At 39.6% G+C, this 22,842-nt stretch overlaps 1 protein-coding gene across 4 annotated transcripts in view; it reads right to left on the bottom strand.

Moving 5' to 3' along the window:
* Window positions 1-22,842, bottom strand: part of LOC132815107 (intermembrane lipid transfer protein VPS13B-like) — a 945,713-nt gene that overhangs the window by 640,556 nt on the left and 282,315 nt on the right. For all 4 annotated transcript variants that reach the window (XR_009644627.1, XM_060823876.1, XM_060823877.1 and 1 more), the window contains exon 18: window positions 9,586-9,720. Coding sequence is in view for 3 of the 4 variants with exons in the window: in XM_060823876.1 (XP_060679859.1) it covers window positions 9,586-9,720 (135 nt within the window). In the remaining variant the exon portion in view is untranslated. The remainder of the gene's footprint in view (window positions 1-9,585; window positions 9,721-22,842) is intronic.

Below are 22,842 nucleotides of genomic sequence, written 5' to 3' on the forward strand. Positions count from 1 at the left end.
GATGTGAAAGGAGATTGACAAAGTAGACATAGAGTGGATGTCTCCCCATATGAGGCAACCTAGAATAATAGGTTATCGTTTTCAGCTAAGGGATAATAGATTTAAAACAGTGATGAGCAGAAATGACTTCTCTCAAAGGATCATGAACCTGTGGAATTCACTACCCCAGCGTGCAGTGGATGCTGGGATATTGACTGAATGAGCAATGGTTTGATGAGCTATGGAGTGTCAGCAGGAAAGTGAAGTTGAAGGCAAGGTGAGATTGGTTATGATCATTTTAAACGGCAGAGCAGGCTCAAAGGCTGAGTTGCCAATTTCTGCTCCTAGTTCTTCTGTTAACCTTACTTTATAAGACAACCCTTCCATTCCAGGAATCAGCCGAGTGAATTTTCTTTGAAATGCTTCCAATACAATGGTGTGGGATGTTGTGCATTACAACTTCAATGCTTTCAGACAAAATCCAGGCATATATTTTGTAGTTAGAGTTTTATTTCAACCAACCACACACTATAAAATGCTCCAACCTTCTGGCTGACTCATCTTTATATACATTTTAATTCAATTAACTAATTTATCCATAACACCCTGTTTGCCTCGTTACCTTTAACTCCTAGATTATTTAACATCCTATTAAGAGAATGAATACTAACATGGGATGGAGAAAGAAGAGGGGGATGCAAGTGGGCCCATTCTGTCAAAGAATGTTGGAATGAATGGTTTCCTATAATGTTGCATGGTTCTATTTCAGATTTATGAAATTGAGAATAAATCACCATATGGTGCAAATGAAATATTGATACCACATTAAGATTAGATTAGATTCCCTACAGTGTGGAAACAGTCCCTTCGGCCCAACAAGCACACACCGACCCTCCGAAGAGTAACCCACCCAGGCCCATATTTCCTCTGACTAATGCACCAACACTATGGGCAATTTAGCATGGCCAATTCACCTGACCTGCACTGGGGGAGGAAACCGGAGCACCTGGAGGAAACCCACGCAGACACAGGGAGAATGTGCAAACTCCAAACAGACAATCGCCCGAGGCTGGAATTGAACATGGGATCCTGGTGCTGTGAGGCAGCAGTGTTAACCACTGAGCCACTGTGCCACCCATAAGCTGAGGTTTAGGTGGAATCTCACAAAAACACCGATATGAGAACAGTTCTAAGAACGTTGTTCTATTACCAAACACTATAATGATCAAGTCATCTGGCTAAAAGAGGAGAACAACCTTGGAGGTCAAAACTTTACATGCTTTGAACGAGAGAAACAATTTTATAAAATGCCAAATGTAAACCCATAGCGTAAAGTTAAAGCTACAAAGTCAAATCTGGCTTTAAGCCCTGAATAATGATGCAAGAGATATTTCATAAACAAGACACCTTGTCACATGAAGCTAAATCTCGATATCTAATTACAGTGCATTTTGGCAAACCTCTGATTTTGAAATTCAACCAAGACATTGGTTTAATAGGTTTTATGGAGCATTTCAGATAGAAAGAAGCCTTTTTAATAGGTACATTTCAAACAGAAAAGGCTTGCTTGGATGAATGATCAGTCCCAGTTATTAAAAACATAGGGAATTCCTCCAGAATTACTGGAGTTGGAGAGCAGCATTGCTTAACATCAAGACAACATTTAACAGAGGGCAGCTAAGGACGAGTGGGAAATCCCGATGAGCAGGGAGACAGACATTTAAGGCTGTGTGGCGGGGGGGTCTACAGTTTAGAGGGGATGCGGAGAAAACATTTTTCACTCCGACAGTGTGGGAATCTGGAACTCTCCGCCTTTTTAAGGGTAGTAGAGTCAGAAAACCTCACAGCAATTATGCAGTATTTAGATGTGTACTTGTGATGCCAAGGCAAAGATGGCTCTGGGGCAACTGCTCAAAAATAGAATTAGAACAGTTACGTGCCTGTTTTTGACTGGTACAGACTCAACAGGCCTTTTCCTGAGCTGTATGACACCATGAGGCTGGGATTTTGAGTGGTAGACATGGTTACGCCTGTTAGGTTATGATTAGTCTGCTGGGAGAAAGCCCATTTCCAATCCGTCCTAAATTTAGGAGCCTAACTTTTCCTGAGGCACCACAGAATAGAACCTTTCAAGAATTGATGGATTTAGTTAAGGAATATGAAGATCTCAAGTCTCTTCTAATCCTGAGATGATATTGGTTTTACTCAGAAATGTAAGAATGAGGGAAAAACGTTTTGGGATTTTTGACTAGGTTAAGTTGACTAGCAGAGGCACGTGGCTTTGGTTTAACTCTTAATGACATGCAGAAAGACCGGTTGGTATATGGGATTAATGGTGTAACTATGCAAAAGCGCCTACTAGTTGAAGCCCAATGGCACTACAACTGACTTTAATGCAGCAAGTGCAGCGTGTGAGATGCAGGGTATTCCAGTGGAAGTGAACACCTTCACTGAGCTTAGGGAACATCTCTTAAGTGCAGACATTTGCATAGCCTCACTCAGGACATATCCTGATCAAAGGGATTCTCGGTCAGCCCACGCCGAAACCCTAAAACAAAGCCAAGCCTTGGGGACTAAATGCTTAAAATTTTCTTCAGGATCCAGACCAGCAAGCCATCGTAGTTGATGCCAGCATGTGAACTTGAGACAGCGAATGGGAATAGCCCTGCATGAGTAAGAGGCATGGTCGATGCAAGGTCAGGCCCAGTGACATACAAAGTCACAGTGATGCGACAGTCCTAAACAAGCAGGTAGACTATGCGAAAGCTGCAAACTTGCAAGCCGTGAGGGAGCAAAACGTGCTCGGCTCCTCGACTGCCTTTAGGACTGTTCTAGAATCTGTGGGCTCACCCTCTCTGTCAAGCATGAAAGGAATCTTGGAATCTGGGATGGACATGGCGGATGTCACCACTCGAAGCCTTTGCCACCCGAAGAGGACAATTAATTTCTTCTGAGAGCTCTGGGTGCAAGAGGCCAGCTACAGTGTGTTACACGCTATCAGAGACAGAGTTGGGGAAACCTGATCCAGTGCTAAAACTCCCCAGGAGGAGCTGCAATAAAATAATGAGCTTATGTATTCAGACTCAGAGGGAGAGAGATGTAGTGATTGTAACGATATCAGCCAGATAGACCTCATAGAATATGAGTTCCCTGACTGGGGCAATTAATCTAATCCAATCAGGCAGTCCTGGCTGGCAATATAAACAGAAGTGTCAGAGATTCTGTTCACTCGGAAAGCTGGCTCTGAGGAAGCTGGAACAGTGTCAAGGATTCTCCATGTGTAAATAAAGGATGATTGGTGAAGGCCTCTGTGCAGTTATTTCAGGAGGAACCAAAGCAGCATTGGAAGCAAAGCATTCAAAAGTAGCCCTTAAACAATTAAGAATTTTGCTTGTGGGACAAGAGCAGTTTATTCCAAACACAACATCTTGTATCCATATGGAGTAATTAACATAGAAAAGTGCCCCAAGGTGCTACACCTTCCACCATAAGAAATATCTTAACCATGTTGACTGCCACAGTTCAAGCTTGCGTGTTGGCAAGAGTATCTACAGCATTGTGAAGATGAGTGACGTTGTAAGTATCTGTAATATTTAAGATGACAATGAAAAATTCGTACAAAGTAATAAAAGTTGCATGGTTGGTTCAGATAATGGATTCAACTCTTTTGAAGGTTCTTCCCTTAATAGTCACAGAGAAATGTTTTTTAAAACGTTCAGATTGAAGTTTTTCATTAATATGGTAAACGCAATAGGATTTTTAGAAGACTAATTAATTTGGAAACTTTTTTTGTTCACGAATATGATAGGAAGCTCACAGTGCAATTAACAAAAGAGAACTTGACCTTTTGTACAATGCTTGGTCCAAAAGAATCATTTAGCTCGAGACCAGCTGAGAGCAGAAACTTGAAGGAGAAAAAGATAAAAGGGACAACAATGTCAAATGTGAAGCAGAATAGCTTGCCAAAGTAAAAACAGATTGGGAAATGTCTAAAAATCATAAATACCAAGCTTCAAACTTGGCTCAGTGATACCATTCTCACCTCTGAGTCACAACATTAGGAATTGAAGACCCACCCCAGAAAATCTCAGCAATAATCAAAATAGCACTTCATTGCTGCACTATGATAGAGGTGCCACACTGTGCAGCCCTGTCTTTTAGAGGAAACGTTAATCAAAGCACTCATGTTAATGAGAGAGTTTGTCTGGATCCTGGCTAAGATTTATCTGATAACAAAATTGACTTACATGACAAGTTAATTCACAGATCAATCACAATCTCGCTGAATCGCAGATTAGGCTTGACGGCCTAAATGACCAAATCTTGCTCTTATGTATTTATTATGAGGAAACATATTACTATTTAGGTTAGGTGGATTGGCCATGCTAATTACTCAGTGTTCAAGGATGCGTAGGCTAGGTGGGTTAGCCATGGGAAGTGCAAGGTTACAAGGGTAGAGTCAGGGGATGGGTGTGGGTGGGGTGCTCTTGAGGACTGGTGTGAACTTGTTCAGCCAAATGGCCTGTTTCCACACTGTAAGGATTCTATGGATACTTATGGGAGTTTGCTAAATGCAAATTATATGCAATGAATATACTTCAAAAATAATGATTGTTTGTGGAGCACTTTGAGAAAAGAACATAAGAACCAGGAGCAGGAGGAGGTCACCTAGCCCTTCGAGCCTGTACCTCCATTCAATAAGATCATAGCTGATCTTTTCGTGGTCTCAGCTCCATCAACTACCCTCAAACCATTACCCTTAATTCCTTTACTCTTCAAAAAATTAGCTATCTTAGCCTTAAAATCATTTACTGAGAAAATCTCAGTCACTTCACGTCACTTCAGTCATTTCCATAGATTCACAACTCTCTGGGTGAAGGCATTTTTTTTAGATTAGATTACTTACAGTGTGGAAACAGGCCCTTCGGCCCAACAAGTCCACATAAACCCGCCAAAGCGCAACCCACCCAGACCCATTCCCCTACATTTACCCCTTAATCTAATACTACGGGCAGTTTAGCATGGCCAATTCACTTAACCTGCATGTTTTTGAACTGTGGGAGGAAATCAGAGCACCGGAGGAAACGCACACAGACACGTGGAGAATATGCAAACTCCACACAGTCAGTCGCCTGAGGCAAGAATTGAACCCGGGTCTCTGGCGCTGTGAGGCAGCAGTGCTAGCCACTGTGCCACCGTGCCGTTCCCTCTCAGTTTGGTTCTAAATCTGCTCCCCCGAATTTTGAGGCTATGCCGACTTGTCCTAGTTTCCCCCGCCAGTGGAACCATCCTCTCTACTTCCATCTTATCTATACCCTTGTTAATTTTATGGGTTTGTGAAAGATTACCACCCCCAACCCGCCCCCCCCGACCCATTCTTCTAAATTCCAATGAATATAATCCCAGTCTACTCAGTCTCTCCTCTAACGCCAACCCCTTCAATTCTGGAATCAACCTAGTGAACCTCCCTTGCACCCCTTCTTGTGGCAGCATATTCTTGAAGAAGGGATCATGCCCGAAACATCGATTCTCCTGCTCCTTGGATGCTGCCTGACCTGCTGCGCTTTCCCAGCAACACATTTTCAGCTCTGCTCTCCAGCATCTGCAGTCCTCACTTTCTCTGCAGCATATCCTTTCTCAAATAAGGAGACCAAAACTGCACACAGTATTCAGGTGTGGCCTCACCAGAACCCCATAGCTGCAACATAATCTCCATGCTTTGAAACTCAATCCCTTTAGCAAATTTCCATTTGCCTTCTTAATTACCTGTTGCACCTGCAGACTTACCTTCTGTGATTCATGTACAAAGAAACTCAGGTCCCTCTGTACAGCAGTGTGCTGCAATTTCTTACCATTAAGTAATAGCCCTTTTTACTGCTATTCCTATCTTGGAGATGTGTTATGTTATGAAAGTTGTTCATTAAGTGAAAGTTAATGCAAAATCGTTTCCCACACCTTCCATGAACAGCAGAAATATACCTTGGAAAAGATTATGCCAATGTGAAAAGTGGGTTAGTCTGTACAAAAAAGAATCAAATCACTTTCAACTAGAGCAGCCAATCTCAAAAAAGAAACAAAATTGAAACGCAGGCTCAGATTAAACCTCCACCTAACTTCAATAATTTAAAATAGTTGATCAGTCAGACAATCAAACCTTCGTCTGATTATGAAACTCACCATTCTTGCACTTGTACACAAAAGTACTGCAATTACAATACAACCACAGGAGCAGCCTCAATTTGATTTGATTTATTGTCACATGTACCTAAATACAGTGAAAAGCTTGGTTTGCGAGCAATAGAGGCAGGTCATAGCAAGCAAGAACATACAGATCAGAGGGTGAAAAGAACATGGATTGAGTGAGGCATACAGGTTACAGGTTTCTCACACGAACAGAGTACAGACTGTTTAAACTCTTCCAGAGAATCCTTTACAGGCAGCACAATTTGAAGGTTTTGATCCTATCATTTCAATTTTTAGGTGAATTTGTCTTGCTAAGTTTTCTCTGGACAATGAGGCCATTTTCTGGTGATTAGCCCAACTGCTGCAGCAGCCATGTCTTATCCCTTTAAATTGAACCTTTTGGGAAGAATATTAATAGCAAATAATATCAATTATTCTAGGGCACTTATTCCCTAATCCTCATTACTACAGAAAATAGTTCTTAGAAACTGTAAACCAAAAATAAAAGCAAAAATCAGCTCTGACCCTCTGCATCAAACTCCCACTGTGCTCCAAATTCCCAGACACACACTCACATGATACTGTTACTTCCATCTATTTGTGAAGATCGTGCACCTCCAACAGTCCCTTTCTTAAACAGAGGTGGGACGACTCAATAGTAATTAAGTTTCAATATAATCAGCACCTACTGAAGCCCTATTCAGGCTTCAGGTGATAGACAGTTAGCTGCCATTCCAGGCATTGAGGGGGTTTTACTTATAAAATTAAGTTAGCGCAGGAGGCGGTGAGGCAGAGGACTCAAGGCAATGAGTTCAGTGGCAGTGAAGGAGCAGTTGCAGCATGGCGTTGCTGGGCCCAGTGCGGGCATTTTTGGTGAGCCAAGCTCATGGCAACAGTGGTGAGGATGCTCTGGACATTTTCTTTGTTTCTGTTTCTTTAATTTCAGATTTTGTTATTAATTTTAACTATTGTATTCCAAGATAGCATCGGAGGGTGGTGACTCTGCACACTGTTCACTGTAAACCCATACTCTTCCACTCAGGTACTTGTGATAATAAAATCTAATCTAATCTGATTTGGCTAATGCTCTAAGAACCAGAAGATGCAGATTTAGGATTTGGGCCAAAAGCCAGAGGAGGATGAGAGGAAAATTTTTTTTTTCTACAAGTGGGTGGTAACGACCTGGTACTCTTTGCCCATGAGGTAGTAGATGCAGGAAAAATCATTGATTTCAAAAGGAAATAGAGTCATAGAGATGTATACCACAGAAACAGACCTTTCCGTCCAACTTGTCCATGCCGACCAGGTATCCCAACCCAATCTAATCCCAGCTGCCAGCCCATATCCCTCCAAACCTTTCCTATTCATATATGCATCTAGATGCCTTTTAAATGTCGCAATTGTACCAGCTCCACCACTTCCTCTGGCAGCTCATTCCATACATGTACCACCCTCTGTGTGAAAAGTTGCCCCTTAGGTCTCTTTTATATCTTCACTCCCTCACTCTAAACCTATGCCCTCTAGTTCTGGACTCCCCCACCCCAGGGAAAAGACTTTGTCTATTTATCCTATGCATGATTTTATAATCATCTAGAAGGTCACCCATCAGTCTCTGACCTTCCAGGGAAAATAGCCCCAGCCTATTCAACCTCTCCTTATAGCCCAAATCCTCCAACCCTGGCAATATCCTTGTAAATTTTTCTGAACCCTTTCAAGTTTCACAACATCTTTCTGATAGGAAGGAGCCCAGAATTGCTTGCAATAGTCCAACAGTGGCTTAACCAATGTCCTGTACAGCCGCAACATGACCTCCCAACTCCTGTACTTAACACTCTGGCCAACAAAGAAAAGTATACCAAATGCCTTCTTCACTATCCTATCTCTTTGCAACTCTACTTTCAAGGAGCTATGAACCTGCACTCCAAGGTCCCTTTGTTCAGCAACACTCCCTAGGACCTTACCATTAAGTGTATAAGTCTTGCTAAGAGTTGCTTTCCCAAAATGCAGCACCTCACATTTATCTAGTACATTTGTGCTTGAAGGATTTAACCTGCGGGTTTTATAGTACCAAACAGGGGACAAGGACTGACTTGACTGCCCCATGGGGAGCTGGCATAGATTTGATGAACTGATGTCCTCCTTCAGTATTGTTAATTTATCTATAACTTTCATTTTTAACAAACACTTTCTTTTCATGGCACTCTGACCACTCCCACTGTATATCCCTCCTGTGAGCTGATGAGCTACAGACAAAGCCAGGCACCCATGCATCTAGAAAATTCCATTAGCTCCTATCAAAAATTACAGTGAAGTGCTTCCTCAGCAACCTTAATTGAGTTCCCACCACTAATGTGCTGGTTTTTGACCATGCACTCAGCACCCATCCATTCTGGGGTAAAATGGATATAGGCAGGAACACATTGCACTGGGCCAGTTTGTCATGTTTTTCTCATTTTATTTGTGCCTCATCTGGTAAAATTTCCCTTTAGGAAGCTCAGACAAACTAAAATAAAAGTAAAGTCGGCTATCATTTTATTACAGTTCATCTGTATGGTGAATAATGACTTTTTAAAGCAAGTGTAACTGTAAGCTGAGCATTCATTAGTGATCACCATATCTAAAATTTGCTTCTCAAGAAATTAGCTTACTTACACTTAAAGTATATCAATTTTTTTCAGATCATATTAGCATGATTCTACCTTGATAACAAAAGTTTTCAAATAAAAGCAAAATACTGCAGATGCTGGAAATCCGAAACAAACACAAACTGCTGAAGAAACTCAGTATGTCAGGCAGACAGAGAAACAGCGTTAAGTCCAGTTCCTCTCTCTGCAAATGCTGCCAGATCTGCTAAGTTTTTCCTGCATTCTCTGTGGTTGTTATTGAAATCTTCTGTGGAGGGGTTGAATCTGATTTTTTCCAAATTGTGATTGCATGAAGATTGTTTCACAGAATCGTCACAATAAATTCCAAGATAATTAAGATCACTAAATACAGAATCCTGAATGAATGTTGTCTGGTGCTGTTCTGAACGACCTGTTTTCTATTGCAAGCACGTAACTGAATGTTCTCACTTTAAACAATGTGAGGCATACCACAAATTCTTACCTTAAATCAGGCTTACACAGATGCCAGTGCTTAAAAGTTTGTGCTGCAATTCTTAAGAGTGAACTGTGGGCAATATAAATAAACATCCAAAACATCTTGGCTCAGACAATGAAAAACATTCATATTTTCACTGCCTAATCATTGTCTATTATGGACAGAACTGTTAACACGATATGATCTTCCACTGACAAAACAACAAATCTTTGGGGGAAAAAGCTGATTCATGACAGACAAAGTAAATTCTAATTTCAGTGACTTTTTAGGCCAGTTCTCCTGTACAGGCAATAAACTTTTACATGTTCCAGCTGCACATACCTGGGGCTTTGGCACAAGCTTTTATTGATCCCATGGTCCCCGAAACACATTTTACCAATGATGTGCTACAGTACTTCAACTCAACATTTTGGATAGAACCCTCCAGAGTTGGCAATGGATTCTGGGATTTCACACCTAATAAAAGAAAATTGCAAATAAAGTAGTCTGCAGTATTTAAATAATCAGAACTTTTAAATAGAGGAGTTATTTCTCAACACTTAAAATATTTAATGCTTTGCACACAAGAACTTAATGCATAGATATGGAAGCTTTAAGTAGAGCTATCTAAAAACACACACAAATAGCAAAAACAATTGTTCAAATACAACATACTGATGGAAAGACATCAAGCAACTACTTGCATCTTCCAAAGTTTAGCACAGTATATGGACTCTCAGGCAAATCACAAGCAATGGTTAAAGATAACAACAACAACTTAATCCCAAATTGCATGACAGTAAAATCCAGCATAAATTTCAGATGCAATCACCCTGCATTATCCTTTCAATCTGTAACTTTAGAGTAGAGGACAACCTCATTCAGTGTAATCTCACACAATTTAAATTTTGCACAACCAATAAGTCCAATGTGGTAGTCACACTTGTTTTACAAAGTGCTCAGGTTGTCCATTACACTCATTGGAATAACATTAGCACAGGATTTCCTCCACCTTATACCTTCTAAAAATTCTAGTTTCTAATTGTCGGAAGAGAAACAGTGCATGCAGGAGACATCAGCCAGTCAGGAGCCGTGCGATGTTAACAAGGTTCCGCCTGGCTGGGTGTAGAGATACACCCTAAATGTCAAACAAAAAATGCCACTTATCCCTAAACAAGTGAATTCTGCTGTAAACCTAATTTATGCTTACAGTCTTTATCAAATTGTAACAGCTCACAACAACATGGTGTCTGTACTGAGCATATTTATGTAGATAGAGTCATACAGACAGAGTGAAAACAGACTTTTCAATCCAACCAGTCCATGACGACCAAAATCCCAAACTAAATTAGTCCCACTTGCCAGCACCCAGCCCATATCCCTCCAATGTATTTACAATATATGGATATTCAATAAAAGCTTGAAAGACACAAAGGCTACTTTGCATTGCTCTGTAATATATAATACTGAACAATGGCATTTGGCTTAAAGGTGAAAATCCACATTAAAATATCTTCTGATGAACTTCTGCTACAGATTTTTGATCAGGCCATCAATCTAATTCTACTGATTTCACTATTAGTGACTTCAATTTTCCAAAGACACTTTCTCTAATAATATTGTTCAAAACAATGAAAAACCACTTTCCTAAAAATGCAAGACTTTCAGAAAAGAACTGGCAAACTGATGCTAGAAATATTGAAATCAATATTACTAATTTGATGTGGCCATTATCTAACCTTTGTGAAATAATTGCCAATTTAGATTTGTGCTTATTTCATAATCTTCTGCAAAGTGCAGTCTAAGGTCCGCATCATTACAGACCTAAGAGATTTTGAGTTGCAGATTATTTTTTTACTGTTACTGTAAACTTTTCCCCTAAACTCAACAAGCTTACCCAGTTAATAAAGCACTTAATATAGTTATACAGGTGGTTACTTTGTTAACCATTTACTCTATTAATCTACCCTTTGCCTTATCTGGCAACTTATTACTTACAGACAAGAGGTTAGCCTTGCTTCTTTTTGAAACAAAATGTGCAGATATAACAAATAAGGAGAATGTTATTTGACCGTGTAAAGATTTTGGTCTCCATTGAGGGCTTCTTGAAACCCAAAGTAATCGAGTGTCAATCTAGTTTTCTGGTCTAAGTGCAAGAACCTTGTTGAGTAAACAACCTTAAGTTTATTGTATCATTGCAACTATTTATAGATTTCAAAATGACCACTATTTTACAGAGAATGTTACATGCACATTGGTCCAAACCTGTCTCTTACAAGCTCATTCTTTATTCTAATCAATTCCTCAACACATCATCAGAGGAGGCAGTACTCAATCAAGCACTAATTTTTTCAGATACAAGCAATATGTGACACCTATCTTTCAAGTATAAAAAGGCATAAAGAGCATACTGATTTAACAATGAGACCCCACATACACAATCAACAGCTGGCACCTTAATTTTTCCTTCAATAATTATCAAAAATATTGTACCGTTGTCATTGGCAAACAGGTACAAAAATATCCACAACTTTAGCAGTTTAGAACACAACATATATTTTTGAAAGGAAATCATTGGTTAACAATATTTACAAGATGATGCACATTAATACTAAAAACACAAGAAAACCTGCTCAAACAACACACTAGCATAATTAAATGTAAAAAAATTGGTACAATCTGTGGTCTATGTCACTTGTATTAAATACATTATGTTATAAAGGGCACAGAATACATTCTCCATGAAAAGTGCTATTTTAGCAGCACTGCTTTTGTCTTAGACAGTAAGCTTCTAAATATACTTCTTCCAACTGTAATGTCTGCCTGATGTGGCAAGATAAATGGAAAAGAAAATGCTGCAGAAAATGATGATCTCACCTTTAGTTTGATTTCTATTTCAAGAGCTCTGTAAAACATATGTGAGCAAGAAAAAAAACTACTGCAAACATTCCATCTTTCTATTTTCTTTTATTTGAATTCACTTTAACTATTAATGATAAGAGACCTAAAGTCTCTCATTTAGAAAGAGTTGAAGTTGTTTTGGAATATCTGCCTGCTCTTTTTTCCTCAATATGACGTACTTTACACGAGTCTCAACTTATTTTAACCTATCTATTTCCCGTTTTAGGGTCCTTACTTCCCAACTCACTTTCTACTCATCTTTGTGTCATCAGCAAATTTAGTTACCATACCTTGGGCACCTTCATCCAACTCATTGACATAAATTGTCAAGAATTGAGAACCAGCATTAACCCTGTGGCATATCAGTCATGACATCCTGCCAGCCTGTAAAAGACCAATTAATTCCTATTCTCTGCTTCCCAATGGCCAGCCAATCTTCCATCCATGCCAATACATCACTCCCTACACTTTGAGTTTTTAGCTTTTGCATAATTGATATGACACCTTATCAAATGCCTTCAGGAAATGTAACTATAAAACATAAAATTTTCCTTTATCTACAGTACAAGTTAGCTCTTCAAAAGAACTCCAATAAATTAGAGAAACATGATTTTCCTTTGACAAATTGATGTTGATTCTGCTTGATTACCTTGAACTTATCCAAATGCTCTGTTATAATGTGTTCAGTAATGGCTTCTAACATTTTCCTAATGACAGGCTTGCTTGTGTTCTCCTGTTTTTTTTTTGCCTCCTTGCCTTTTAGAACAAAGTATTTACTTTAGTTCTCTTCCAATATGAAGAAACCTTTGCCAAACCTAATGGATTTTGGAAAATTAAAATCAACACATAAAAGAAGTAGCCAATGACTTAGTTAAAGATCCCAGAATGAAATACATCAGGATCCAGGTACTTGTGAACTCTCAGTTTCAACAATTACTCAGTACTACTTGCCTGGTAATTCTAATTTTCTTGAGCTCCTTCTTCCCTTTCAATTCCTGATTTATAGCTATTTCTGGAATGTTACTTATATATCCTCTCTAGAGAAGACTTATGCATAATATCGGCTCAATTTATTACTTATCTCTGTTCTCCATTACTAATTCCCAGACTCATATGTAGGACCAACACGTACATTGTTAACTCATCTTTTTTAAAACCTCCAAAGAAAATTTTTCTATCTGGTATTTTCTCCCGTTCTCTAAATTCTCTCTCCTTATTAATCTTGTGGTAACTTTTCTCTGTTATCATATTCTGATAAATCTTCTGACTTGCAACCTATCTTTGTAGAATTAGGTTAGATTACATTACATTACAGTGTGGAAACAGGCCCTTCGGCCCAACAAGTCCACACCAACCCGCCGAAGCGCAACCCACCCATATCCCTACATTTACCCCTTACCTAACACTACGGGCAATTTAGCATGGCCAATTCACCTGACCTGCACATCTTTGGACTGTGGGAGGAAACCGGAGCACCCGGAGGAAACCCACGCAGACACGGGGAGAACATGCAAACTCCACACAGTCAGTCGCCTGAGGTGGGAATTGAACCCGGGTCTCTGGTGCTGTGAGGCAGCAGTGCTAACCACTGTGCCACCATGCTACCCACTAATTATATGTCTTTACTTGAGTTTGATATCATTTTAGAGTTGAGTTATTTGAGCACAATAGCGCATGTATCCTGTTGAATTCTTATTTGTTGGAATGCATTTATTCTGTAACTTCTGCAACATCACCTTAAATGTTTGTAACTGCTCCTCTATTTATTCCACCCTGTAACCTCAATTGCCAGTTCACTATCACCTGTTCCGCTTTCATATCCTCATATCTATCCGGACATAAATTCAAAATAGTACTCTTGGTCACAAAATTCTTCCCCTTAAACTGCAAAATTCAATCATGTTATGGCCACTGCTACCCAGGGATGCTTTCACTATGAGGTCAGTAATTAATTCCATCATCTCATTCATTGAAACCAGTATAACATACCAATATTCTTTTTGATTAACAAAACCAATCCTTCAAGCTTTTCTGGTTTCGTAGCCCTCCTAAATGTCAGATAATCCTTCAATATTCAGGTCCCAGTCCTCTGCTGAAGCTATGGCTCAGTCTTAGTTTAAGCCACGTCACCACAGCTTTCTCCAGGACAATTAGAAACAAGCAATAAATGGTTGCCCACCCAGATACATCCAGACCACCACATGAATGAAATAAAACATCATTAAGCCTGTAGCAGAGAAATTAGTTTGGAAGTCTTGCATTAGGCTGCATCATCCGCATGCCTATCTCTCGCAGCTGATTCTGAAACATTTGTGAGTCCTATACTTTGAGTCATGTTGACTATGAGGTACTGACTGCGTGCATCTTTCATTGTAGCATTCATCAACCCTTCAACATTGTATTTCTTGCAGCATTTCTGATGCTGCTATTGCCCCATGTGGACCAAACTAATGTAGACCGGACTAGATGATTGTCATTCCAGCAGTTGTTGGATCCTGTCATGATACAAACATTATTGCGACCCCTCACAAAAACTATGATATAGTTAAACAGATGGTAATGTCCACAATGAGGTTGTGAGACTAAGGTCCTGCATTTGTCTCTATGGCAAAATGGGGTGCCTGTTCTGATTAGATTAATTAGATTACTTACAGTGTGGAAACAAGCCCTTCGGCCCAACAAGTCCACACCAACCCACCCAGATCTGACTAATGCACCTAACACTACGGGCAATTTAGCATGGCCAATTCACCTAACCTGCACATTTCTGGACTGTGGGAGGAAACCAGAGCACCCAGAGAATATGCAAACACCACACAGACAGTTGCCTGAGGTGGGAATTGAACCTGGGTCCCTGGCGCTGTAAGGCAGCAGTGCTAACCATTGAGCCACTGAGCATTTTCTCAGAAGGAGGATGCCAATAGGGTTTACATTTCCTACACATTCATTGCCAATCACACCTTTCCAGATGTTTGAGTTCCTCCCAACTTTAGCATTAAAATCACCAAGGTGAATCAGCTTCTCTCTCTTTCGGACATGGGACAACAAATGGTTAGGACCTCTATTGCTTCTAGGATTAGGACATAGGCACTGTCGGCTGTGGTGTACTGTGTCCGTGCTAGGGTGAACCAAAGGATCCCAAAGTGCGTGAATATCCCACATAAGGGTTCACCGAAACAGTCAACAAGTTTGTCTTTCTGCTGCAAAACCAACCCCATGGAGTCAGCATTCATCCTCAAATTTACCCTGCCGAAACAGATGTGTTACTGCCACTTTACCTTTTGAGCTGACCTTCTCCTGCCTGGCAAGCTTCAATGAGGGCAGCAATATCTATATCACAGCACCAGGGTTCTTGGGTTATGATAACATTTAAGCCTGAAACTGCAGGAATGGAAAATGTCTGTCTTCTTTTAGTGTGGAATGGGCCAATCACATAGACTACCACATGGTCTTTGTGGACAGAGGGATTTGTTCAGGGATAGTGAAGACATTGGAGATTAAGTTCCATCACATGGATGGTAACTAACATGCTGTAGCACTGCAATGATGTCTAACAATCAAACACAGACAAAAAAATCATCCTGGAAAGTAAACCTATAAATTAGGATTTGAGGTATTGTGGTGATGGAGGGCTATGCCAAATTCAACCAGAAAATATTCAACAGCTGGTTTTGGAAGTTGTAAGCACAGTAAGCCATAATCATTCTGGATTTTCCAGACAAGATCAAACAGAATTATTTGTTTGACTGACCATTTGAGACAGAAAAATGAACATCTTGCCTGCAGGAAATAGCTAATTAATACTATGAGGAGCAGATGCAGCTCGGATAATGTTTGGCACACAGGCTTTCTTCCCTCCTCTACATCTGAGCTGAGGGCAAAAATTAGCAATGGATAGAAGGATAGGACAGAGAATTGCATAAGGTGAGCACCAGTGTGAGAGCTGATCTCTGGGACAGTTGAAATCTACAGGGCTGGTGTACCCTGAGTTTTCTTACATATAAAAGTCCAGAAAGGAAATACAGCAACACAATGAGCATATTGCTGAACTAATAATCCAGAGACACAAGTTCAAATCCTACCTAAGAAATTTTAATTCAATTAAATTAACCTAGAGTTTAAAATTTAATATCAATAGTGCCCACTGCAAAACCTGTCTGGTTTTTACCCTTTAGGGAAGAAACTCAAAAGCAACTAGTTAACTATCTAAATGAGCTCTCTAGGATAACAGCTGCAAATGTGTTGCTGGTCAAAGCACAGCAGGCCAGGCAGCATCTCAGGAATAGAGAATTCGACGTTTCGAGCATAAGCCCTTCATCAGGAATAACTCTCTAGGAATCCTACTCTCTAGGATAACAACACACCTCCTGACCCTTCGACACTTCCTAACCTAGACACAGTGCACTACAGTTGTCAGTGCCCACACAACACGAGAAGCAATCAAGGCTTACAGTCTGGCTCAAAAATGACTCCAGACCAATAATAACATAGTTTGCTTTTAAGTGACCTTCGAAATGGTCTCAAAAGCCACTCACTTGTTCTCAAGGAATCTGTTCAACACCACCTTAAGAAAAAATAGGGACATATAAGGCCAGTACTTGGCAATATCCACATCCAGGAAAGAATTTAAAAAGTAAAAGCTCGGTCTGACATAGAAAGGAAATACTTAATACTCCAATATTCATCTAATAATTCAATGAGTGATTGTCAATAAATTACTTTTTTCTATGCCAAATGTAAAGACACTCACAAAACTAAAAAGTCAATCAGAAATATTTGTTGAAAATGGAGTTAAAAATAGAAGGTGCAAAATTCAAAATCTGTATTTAAGAAGTCACAGATACATTGTGAGGTACAATGACAGAAATTTATTAAACACACCAAATACCAAAATCTCAAAATAAGAGATATGTAATTCAAACAGGTCACATATCACCTGACAATCAAACAAGTAATGGACAGCAAGCAGTTACCTCTCTCCATTCTTTTTCAAATCTTTAAGCTGCCCATGACTGAGCCTTTTTAAATAGGCATTGATTTAATTCAAGCATAGAACTCTCAAAACAAACCAAACAAGAACATCTGTGAAGAAGATTATATTGCTGCCAAAGACAATATAAAATATGCTACAGTTCCTGACTCACAAATTAGCCAATCAAGAAACTTTGTAAAGGATCCGATGGGGTATTATTATTGTCTTTATTTAGTTAATGGTGAATTCACTGGTTCACTTTGTTTATTATCTTAATGTTTCAGTTTGTAGTGACAAATTGTGGAACAACAAGCTATAAATGCTGACAAATGTGTTTGGAAATATCAAGAATTAAATTAGATGAAATGGTCTCCTTCTGTGCTGCATGATTCCATGCATAAATAGAATTACTAATAAATTGATAACAAGATAACTGATCCACACTGTACATACTAACATTAAGGTTACTCATGCTAATGTTCACAGCAAATAGAAACAGACAAAAATAGAAATCAAAAGGAGGCAGTTCAGCCCATCCTGCTTTTACTGGTCAAAAAAAAGTGATCCACTTCAATCCCACTTTCTGTGCTTTATCTGTAATATTATAGGTTACTGCATTTTGCACACGTGATTTTTTTTTAACCCCAGGTTTAGAGTTTCAGATTCATTTCAATTGGAAGGGCTCCATCCGAATCATGCTGGGACCAGTAGATAAGAGTTTAAACTAAATGGGGTTGGGTTAGGCGCGTTCAGTTTCATGGAAAATTAGAGAAATAAAATTAAAAGATAAGACTGTAGGTTGGTTTTGAGGCTGATTGTTAGTAGAAAATAAAAGGAATGGCAGAATGTGCAAAGTTATATTACACCAAGGAATCATACAAGAGTAGGGAAATTTGATAATAGAAAAAAAATGAGGCTTTGTTCTGAACAAGTGGTGCATTTGGAATAAAATTCATGAGTTTGCAGTGTAAATAGAGATGAATGGGCCTGATTTGGTGGTGATTACTGAGACATAGTCGCTAGGAGACCAAGTTTAGGAACTGAATAACCAAGATAATTCAGTGTTTTGGAGATAGGCAGGAAGGGAAACAAGGTGATGTGACTTTTGCAGTAGAAGAAGAGATCAGTGCTGGAGTGAGAAATAAAATAGGCACTGGAGATCAAGACATAGAATCAGTGTGGGTCAAAACAAGAATTATCAAGGGAAGGCAGTCCCTGATGCAAGTAATCTATAACTTCCCAAACTGGGGATTGTAAAAATATACAGCATCAATCATGGGTGATTTTAATATGCACGCAGACTGAATTAATCAAATTAGCAAGGAGAGCCTTAAAGGAGACTTCACTGACTTTTATTAGAGAGTGTTTCTTGGAGCATTATGTTGGATTTGATACCGTGCAATGAGATAGGGTTAAATAATGACCTCACAACAAAGGATCCTGAAGGGAAGAATGATCATAGCATGCTAGAATTTCAAATTCAGTTTGAGGGAGAAAAACTGGAGTCTCACACTAGCGATCTGGTGTTAAACAAAGGTAATTCCATTGTATCATGACAAATTTGGCTACAGTGGATTGGGGAGTTAAACTACAAGATAGGGCAGTTGTTGAGCAGGTGTTAGGTGTTTAAAGAGATAATTTGTCCCATTAAAATATATTCCACAGAAGAATTATACAGCAAATAGAAGAGTCTTGGGAAAAGTTGATGAGCAGAGAGATCTGGGAGTGCAGGTCCATTGTATCCTGAAGATTGCTGCATAGGTAGATAGAGTGGTCAAGAAGGCATATAATATGCTTGTCTTCATCGGATGAAGCATTGAGTATAAGAGCTAACAGGTCATGTTAAAATAGTACAAGACATTGGTTTGGCCGCATTTAAAATACCATGTACAGTTCTGGTCGCCACATTACCAAAAGGATATGGACGCTTTGAGAGGGTGCAGGGAAGGTTTACGAGGATGTTGCCTGGTATGGAAGGTATTAGCTATGAAAAGAGGTTGAGTAGGTTAGGCTTGTTTTCATTAGAAAAAAGGAGATTGAGGGAGGATCTGACTGAGGTCTACAATATCATGAAGGGTATACACAGGGTAGAGAGAGATAAGCTTTTTCCCAGGGTGAAGAATTCAATAATGAGAGGTCACGCTTTCAAGATGAGAGGTGAAAAGTTTAAGAGGGATACACACGGCAAGTACTTTACTCAGAAGGTATTAGGCGCCTGGAATTCAATGCCAGCAGAGGTAGTAGAGGCAGGCATGGTAGATTCTTTTAAGATGCGTCTGGACAGATGCATGAGTAGGTCGGGAGCAGTGGGATACACATGCTTAGGAACTGGGCAACAGGTTTAGACCGTAGATTTGGATCGGCTCAGGCTTGGAGGGCTGAAGGGGCCTCTTCCTGGGCTGTACATTTTCATTCTTCTTCCTTGTTCTTTAAGAAGAAAGAAGCGACAGACTGGAAGATTGGGAAACTTTCTAAGACCAGCAGAAGATTTAGAGAAAAAGTAATAAAATAACAAAGGTAAATTATGAAAGAAGACTGGTGCAAAGTCTCTAAGGATATAAAAGGGAAAATAGTAGCTTAAGCGAATGTCAGTTATTTGAAGAATAACACTTGGAAGTTAATAGTGGGGAACACAGAAATGGCAAAGATACTAAATCAATATTATCCCTCAGTTTTCATGGTACATTAGCAGTTTCCCAATAGCAACAGATAATGCACAGGTTATTACAAGGGAGGAGCTTAGCGTAATCATTATCACTAGGGAAAACATACTGAGGAAAACCACTGGGATTGGAGGCAGACTAGTCTCCATGGCTTGATGCCCTACAGCCTTGGGTGTTAAAAAGAAGTGGCAGCAGAGATAGTGGATCCATTGGTTATATTATTCCAATATTCTCTGGATGTGGAAAATGCTAAAAGAATGCCCTTATCCAAACAGAATGAAAGCAGAAAGTAGAAAACAATAAACTAGTTCGCTTAACAAATGTTATTGAGGATCCATTATTAAGAAAATAATAACAGGATAGATTAGATTAGATTACTTACAGTGTGGAAACAGGCCCTTCAGCCCAACAAGTCCACACTGACCCGCCGAAGCGCAACCCACCCATACCCCTACATTTACCCCTTACCTAACACTACAGGCAATTTAGCATGGCAATTCACCTGACCCGCACATCTTTGGACTGTGGGAGGAAACCGGAGCACCCGGAGGAAACCCACGCAGACACAGGGAGAACGTGCAAACTCCACACAGTCAGTCGCCTGAGTCGGGAATTGAACCCGGGTCTCAGGCGCTGTGAGGCAGCAGTGCTAACCACTGTGCCACCGTGCCGCCCACGATAGTTAAAAAGTCAAACCACAATCCATCACAGTCAGTGTGGTTTGAAACAAGTCAATCATATTTTACTATTTTGGTAGAATAACAAGCAAAATGGATAATGGGGATCCTGTAGATGTAGTATATCTGGACTTGCAATCAAATTTACGGTGCCACAAAAAAGATTATTGTACGTATTAAGACGACATGGGGTTATGGATAATATATTGGATTGGGGATTGGCTAATCAGCATAAGCAGAGAGTTGGGATAAATGTGCTTTCTTCTGATTGGCAAGATTTATCTAGTAGGGTGCAACAGGATTCAGTCCTCAGGCTTATATAAATATATAAATAACTTGGATTCAGGATAGAAGGTACTGTAACCAAATTTGGAGATTATACTAAAAATAGGTGGGAAAGTAAGTTACAATAGAGAACTAAGAAATTTACAAATGGATGTGAATAAGTTAGGTGAATAGGCCAAATATGATAGATGAAATTTAATGTGGTTAAGTATGAGGTCCTCTGTTTTGGTCAGATAAAGGGAAAGGCAACTCACATTGAAATGGAGGAAAAATTTCAGTGTGTTCCATGCATAATGCATATGAATTCCAAAAAATTAATAGCAGATAATATGGAAGGTAAATGGCATTTTGTCATTTATTCCTGAATGAATGGAGTATAAAACTTGGGAAGTGTCGCTGCAAGTGTAAAAGACATCAATGAGATCACACATGGAGCATGTATACAGATTTGTTGGAGGCAATTCAGAGGTGTTTCGCCAGATTAATTCCAGATATAGGGGATTTTTCTTACGAAGAAAGATTGAGCAGCTTAGGCCTATATTCTTGAGCTTAGAAGAACAAGGTATACAAGGTGCAAAAGGGGACCAACAAAGTAGATGACGAGAGGATGTTTCTTCTTGTGGGGAAATCCAGAATGAGATGTCATAATTTTAAAATAAGGAGTGGCAGATTTAAGACTGAAATTAGGAGAAATTACTTCTTTCAAAGGGTGGTGAATCTGTGGAATTTGCTTCCCCAGAGGGCAGTGAATGTCTGGACATTGGTTATATTTAAGAAGGAGATAAATACATTTTTGATTAGGAATGGGTTAAGAGTCACAGAGAGTGGGTAGGCAAGTGGAGTTGAGGCAGAGATGGCAGCAACCATGATTATCTTGAATGGGTGAGCAGGCTCAAGGGACTGAATTGCCTACAGTTTCTCCTATCTTACTTTGAGGCAAACAATCTCAGTGAAAAAAAAGCCCCTCCTCAATCCCTCCTGCCAATTGCATTAAATCTGTGCTCACTGCTTACTGATCTTTCTGCTGAGGAAAATAGGTCCTTCCACTTCACTCAATTTAGGCCTCTCATAATTTTAATTACTTCATCACCACCTTCAAAAGGGAAATGTTGGCTCAGCCATCATTACCCACATCTCATCAACATATTAATAGAAAATAAATCTCCCTTTGTTCCAAATAAAATAACCCGACCCAATCCAGTCTACTCCCATTTCTAAGACTCTCCTTTGCGATAACAATTCTGTAAATCGTCTTTGTTATCTCTCTCATGGATTCACATCCTTCCTCTAATGTGATGACCAGAACTCAATGCGGCATTGCAGACATCACAATTTTTAGCATTATCTCCTTGGTCTTGTATTCTATGCTTTAGCTAATAAGTAAAAGTATTCTCTACCTTTTTCAATTACCTAAAATCTATGTGTCCTGCAAGGGAGCTGTAGATATGTACTTTAATTTTCCCTAACCTTTTGCTCTCCTGAATAACATTGCAGCTTGTGGTGTCTAACATTTGCTTCCAGACCATTCATCCAACAGTAAAATGAAAGTTATCAATTTAACCCAATCATTTGTAACTGGTGTTTCTCACTGAGCAAAATTTGACTCAGACGCTGAGACTTTATTATTGGCACAAAGACTACTTTTGCTCAAGATCTTCTGTCATAGAGTCATAGAGATGTGCAACAGCTTTTGGTCCATGTCGAACAGATATCCTAAATTAATCGAGTTCCATTTGCCACTATTTGTCCCATATCCATTTAAACCCTTCCTATTCATTTACCTATGCAGATGCCTTTTAAATGTTGAAATCGTACCTGCCTCTACCACTTCAACTGGCACTTTTTTCCTTACATGCACCTCCCGCTGCATGAAAAGGTTGCCCTTTGAGTTCCTTTTAAAGCTTTTTTCTCTCATCTTAAATCTAAATCCTCTAGTTTTCCACTTCCCTACTCTGGGGAAAATACTTTGACTATTCACCCTATCCATGCCCCTTATGACTTTGTAAACTTTATGAGGTCACCCGGCAGCATCTAATACTCCAGGGAAAACAGCCTATTCAGCCTCTTCCTATGCTCAAACCCTCCAACCCTGGCAACATGC

Source organism: Hemiscyllium ocellatum, chromosome 4, assembly GCF_020745735.1.
Source record: "Hemiscyllium ocellatum isolate sHemOce1 chromosome 4, sHemOce1.pat.X.cur, whole genome shotgun sequence".
Classification (NCBI taxonomy): Eukaryota; Metazoa; Chordata; class Chondrichthyes; order Orectolobiformes; family Hemiscylliidae; genus Hemiscyllium; species Hemiscyllium ocellatum.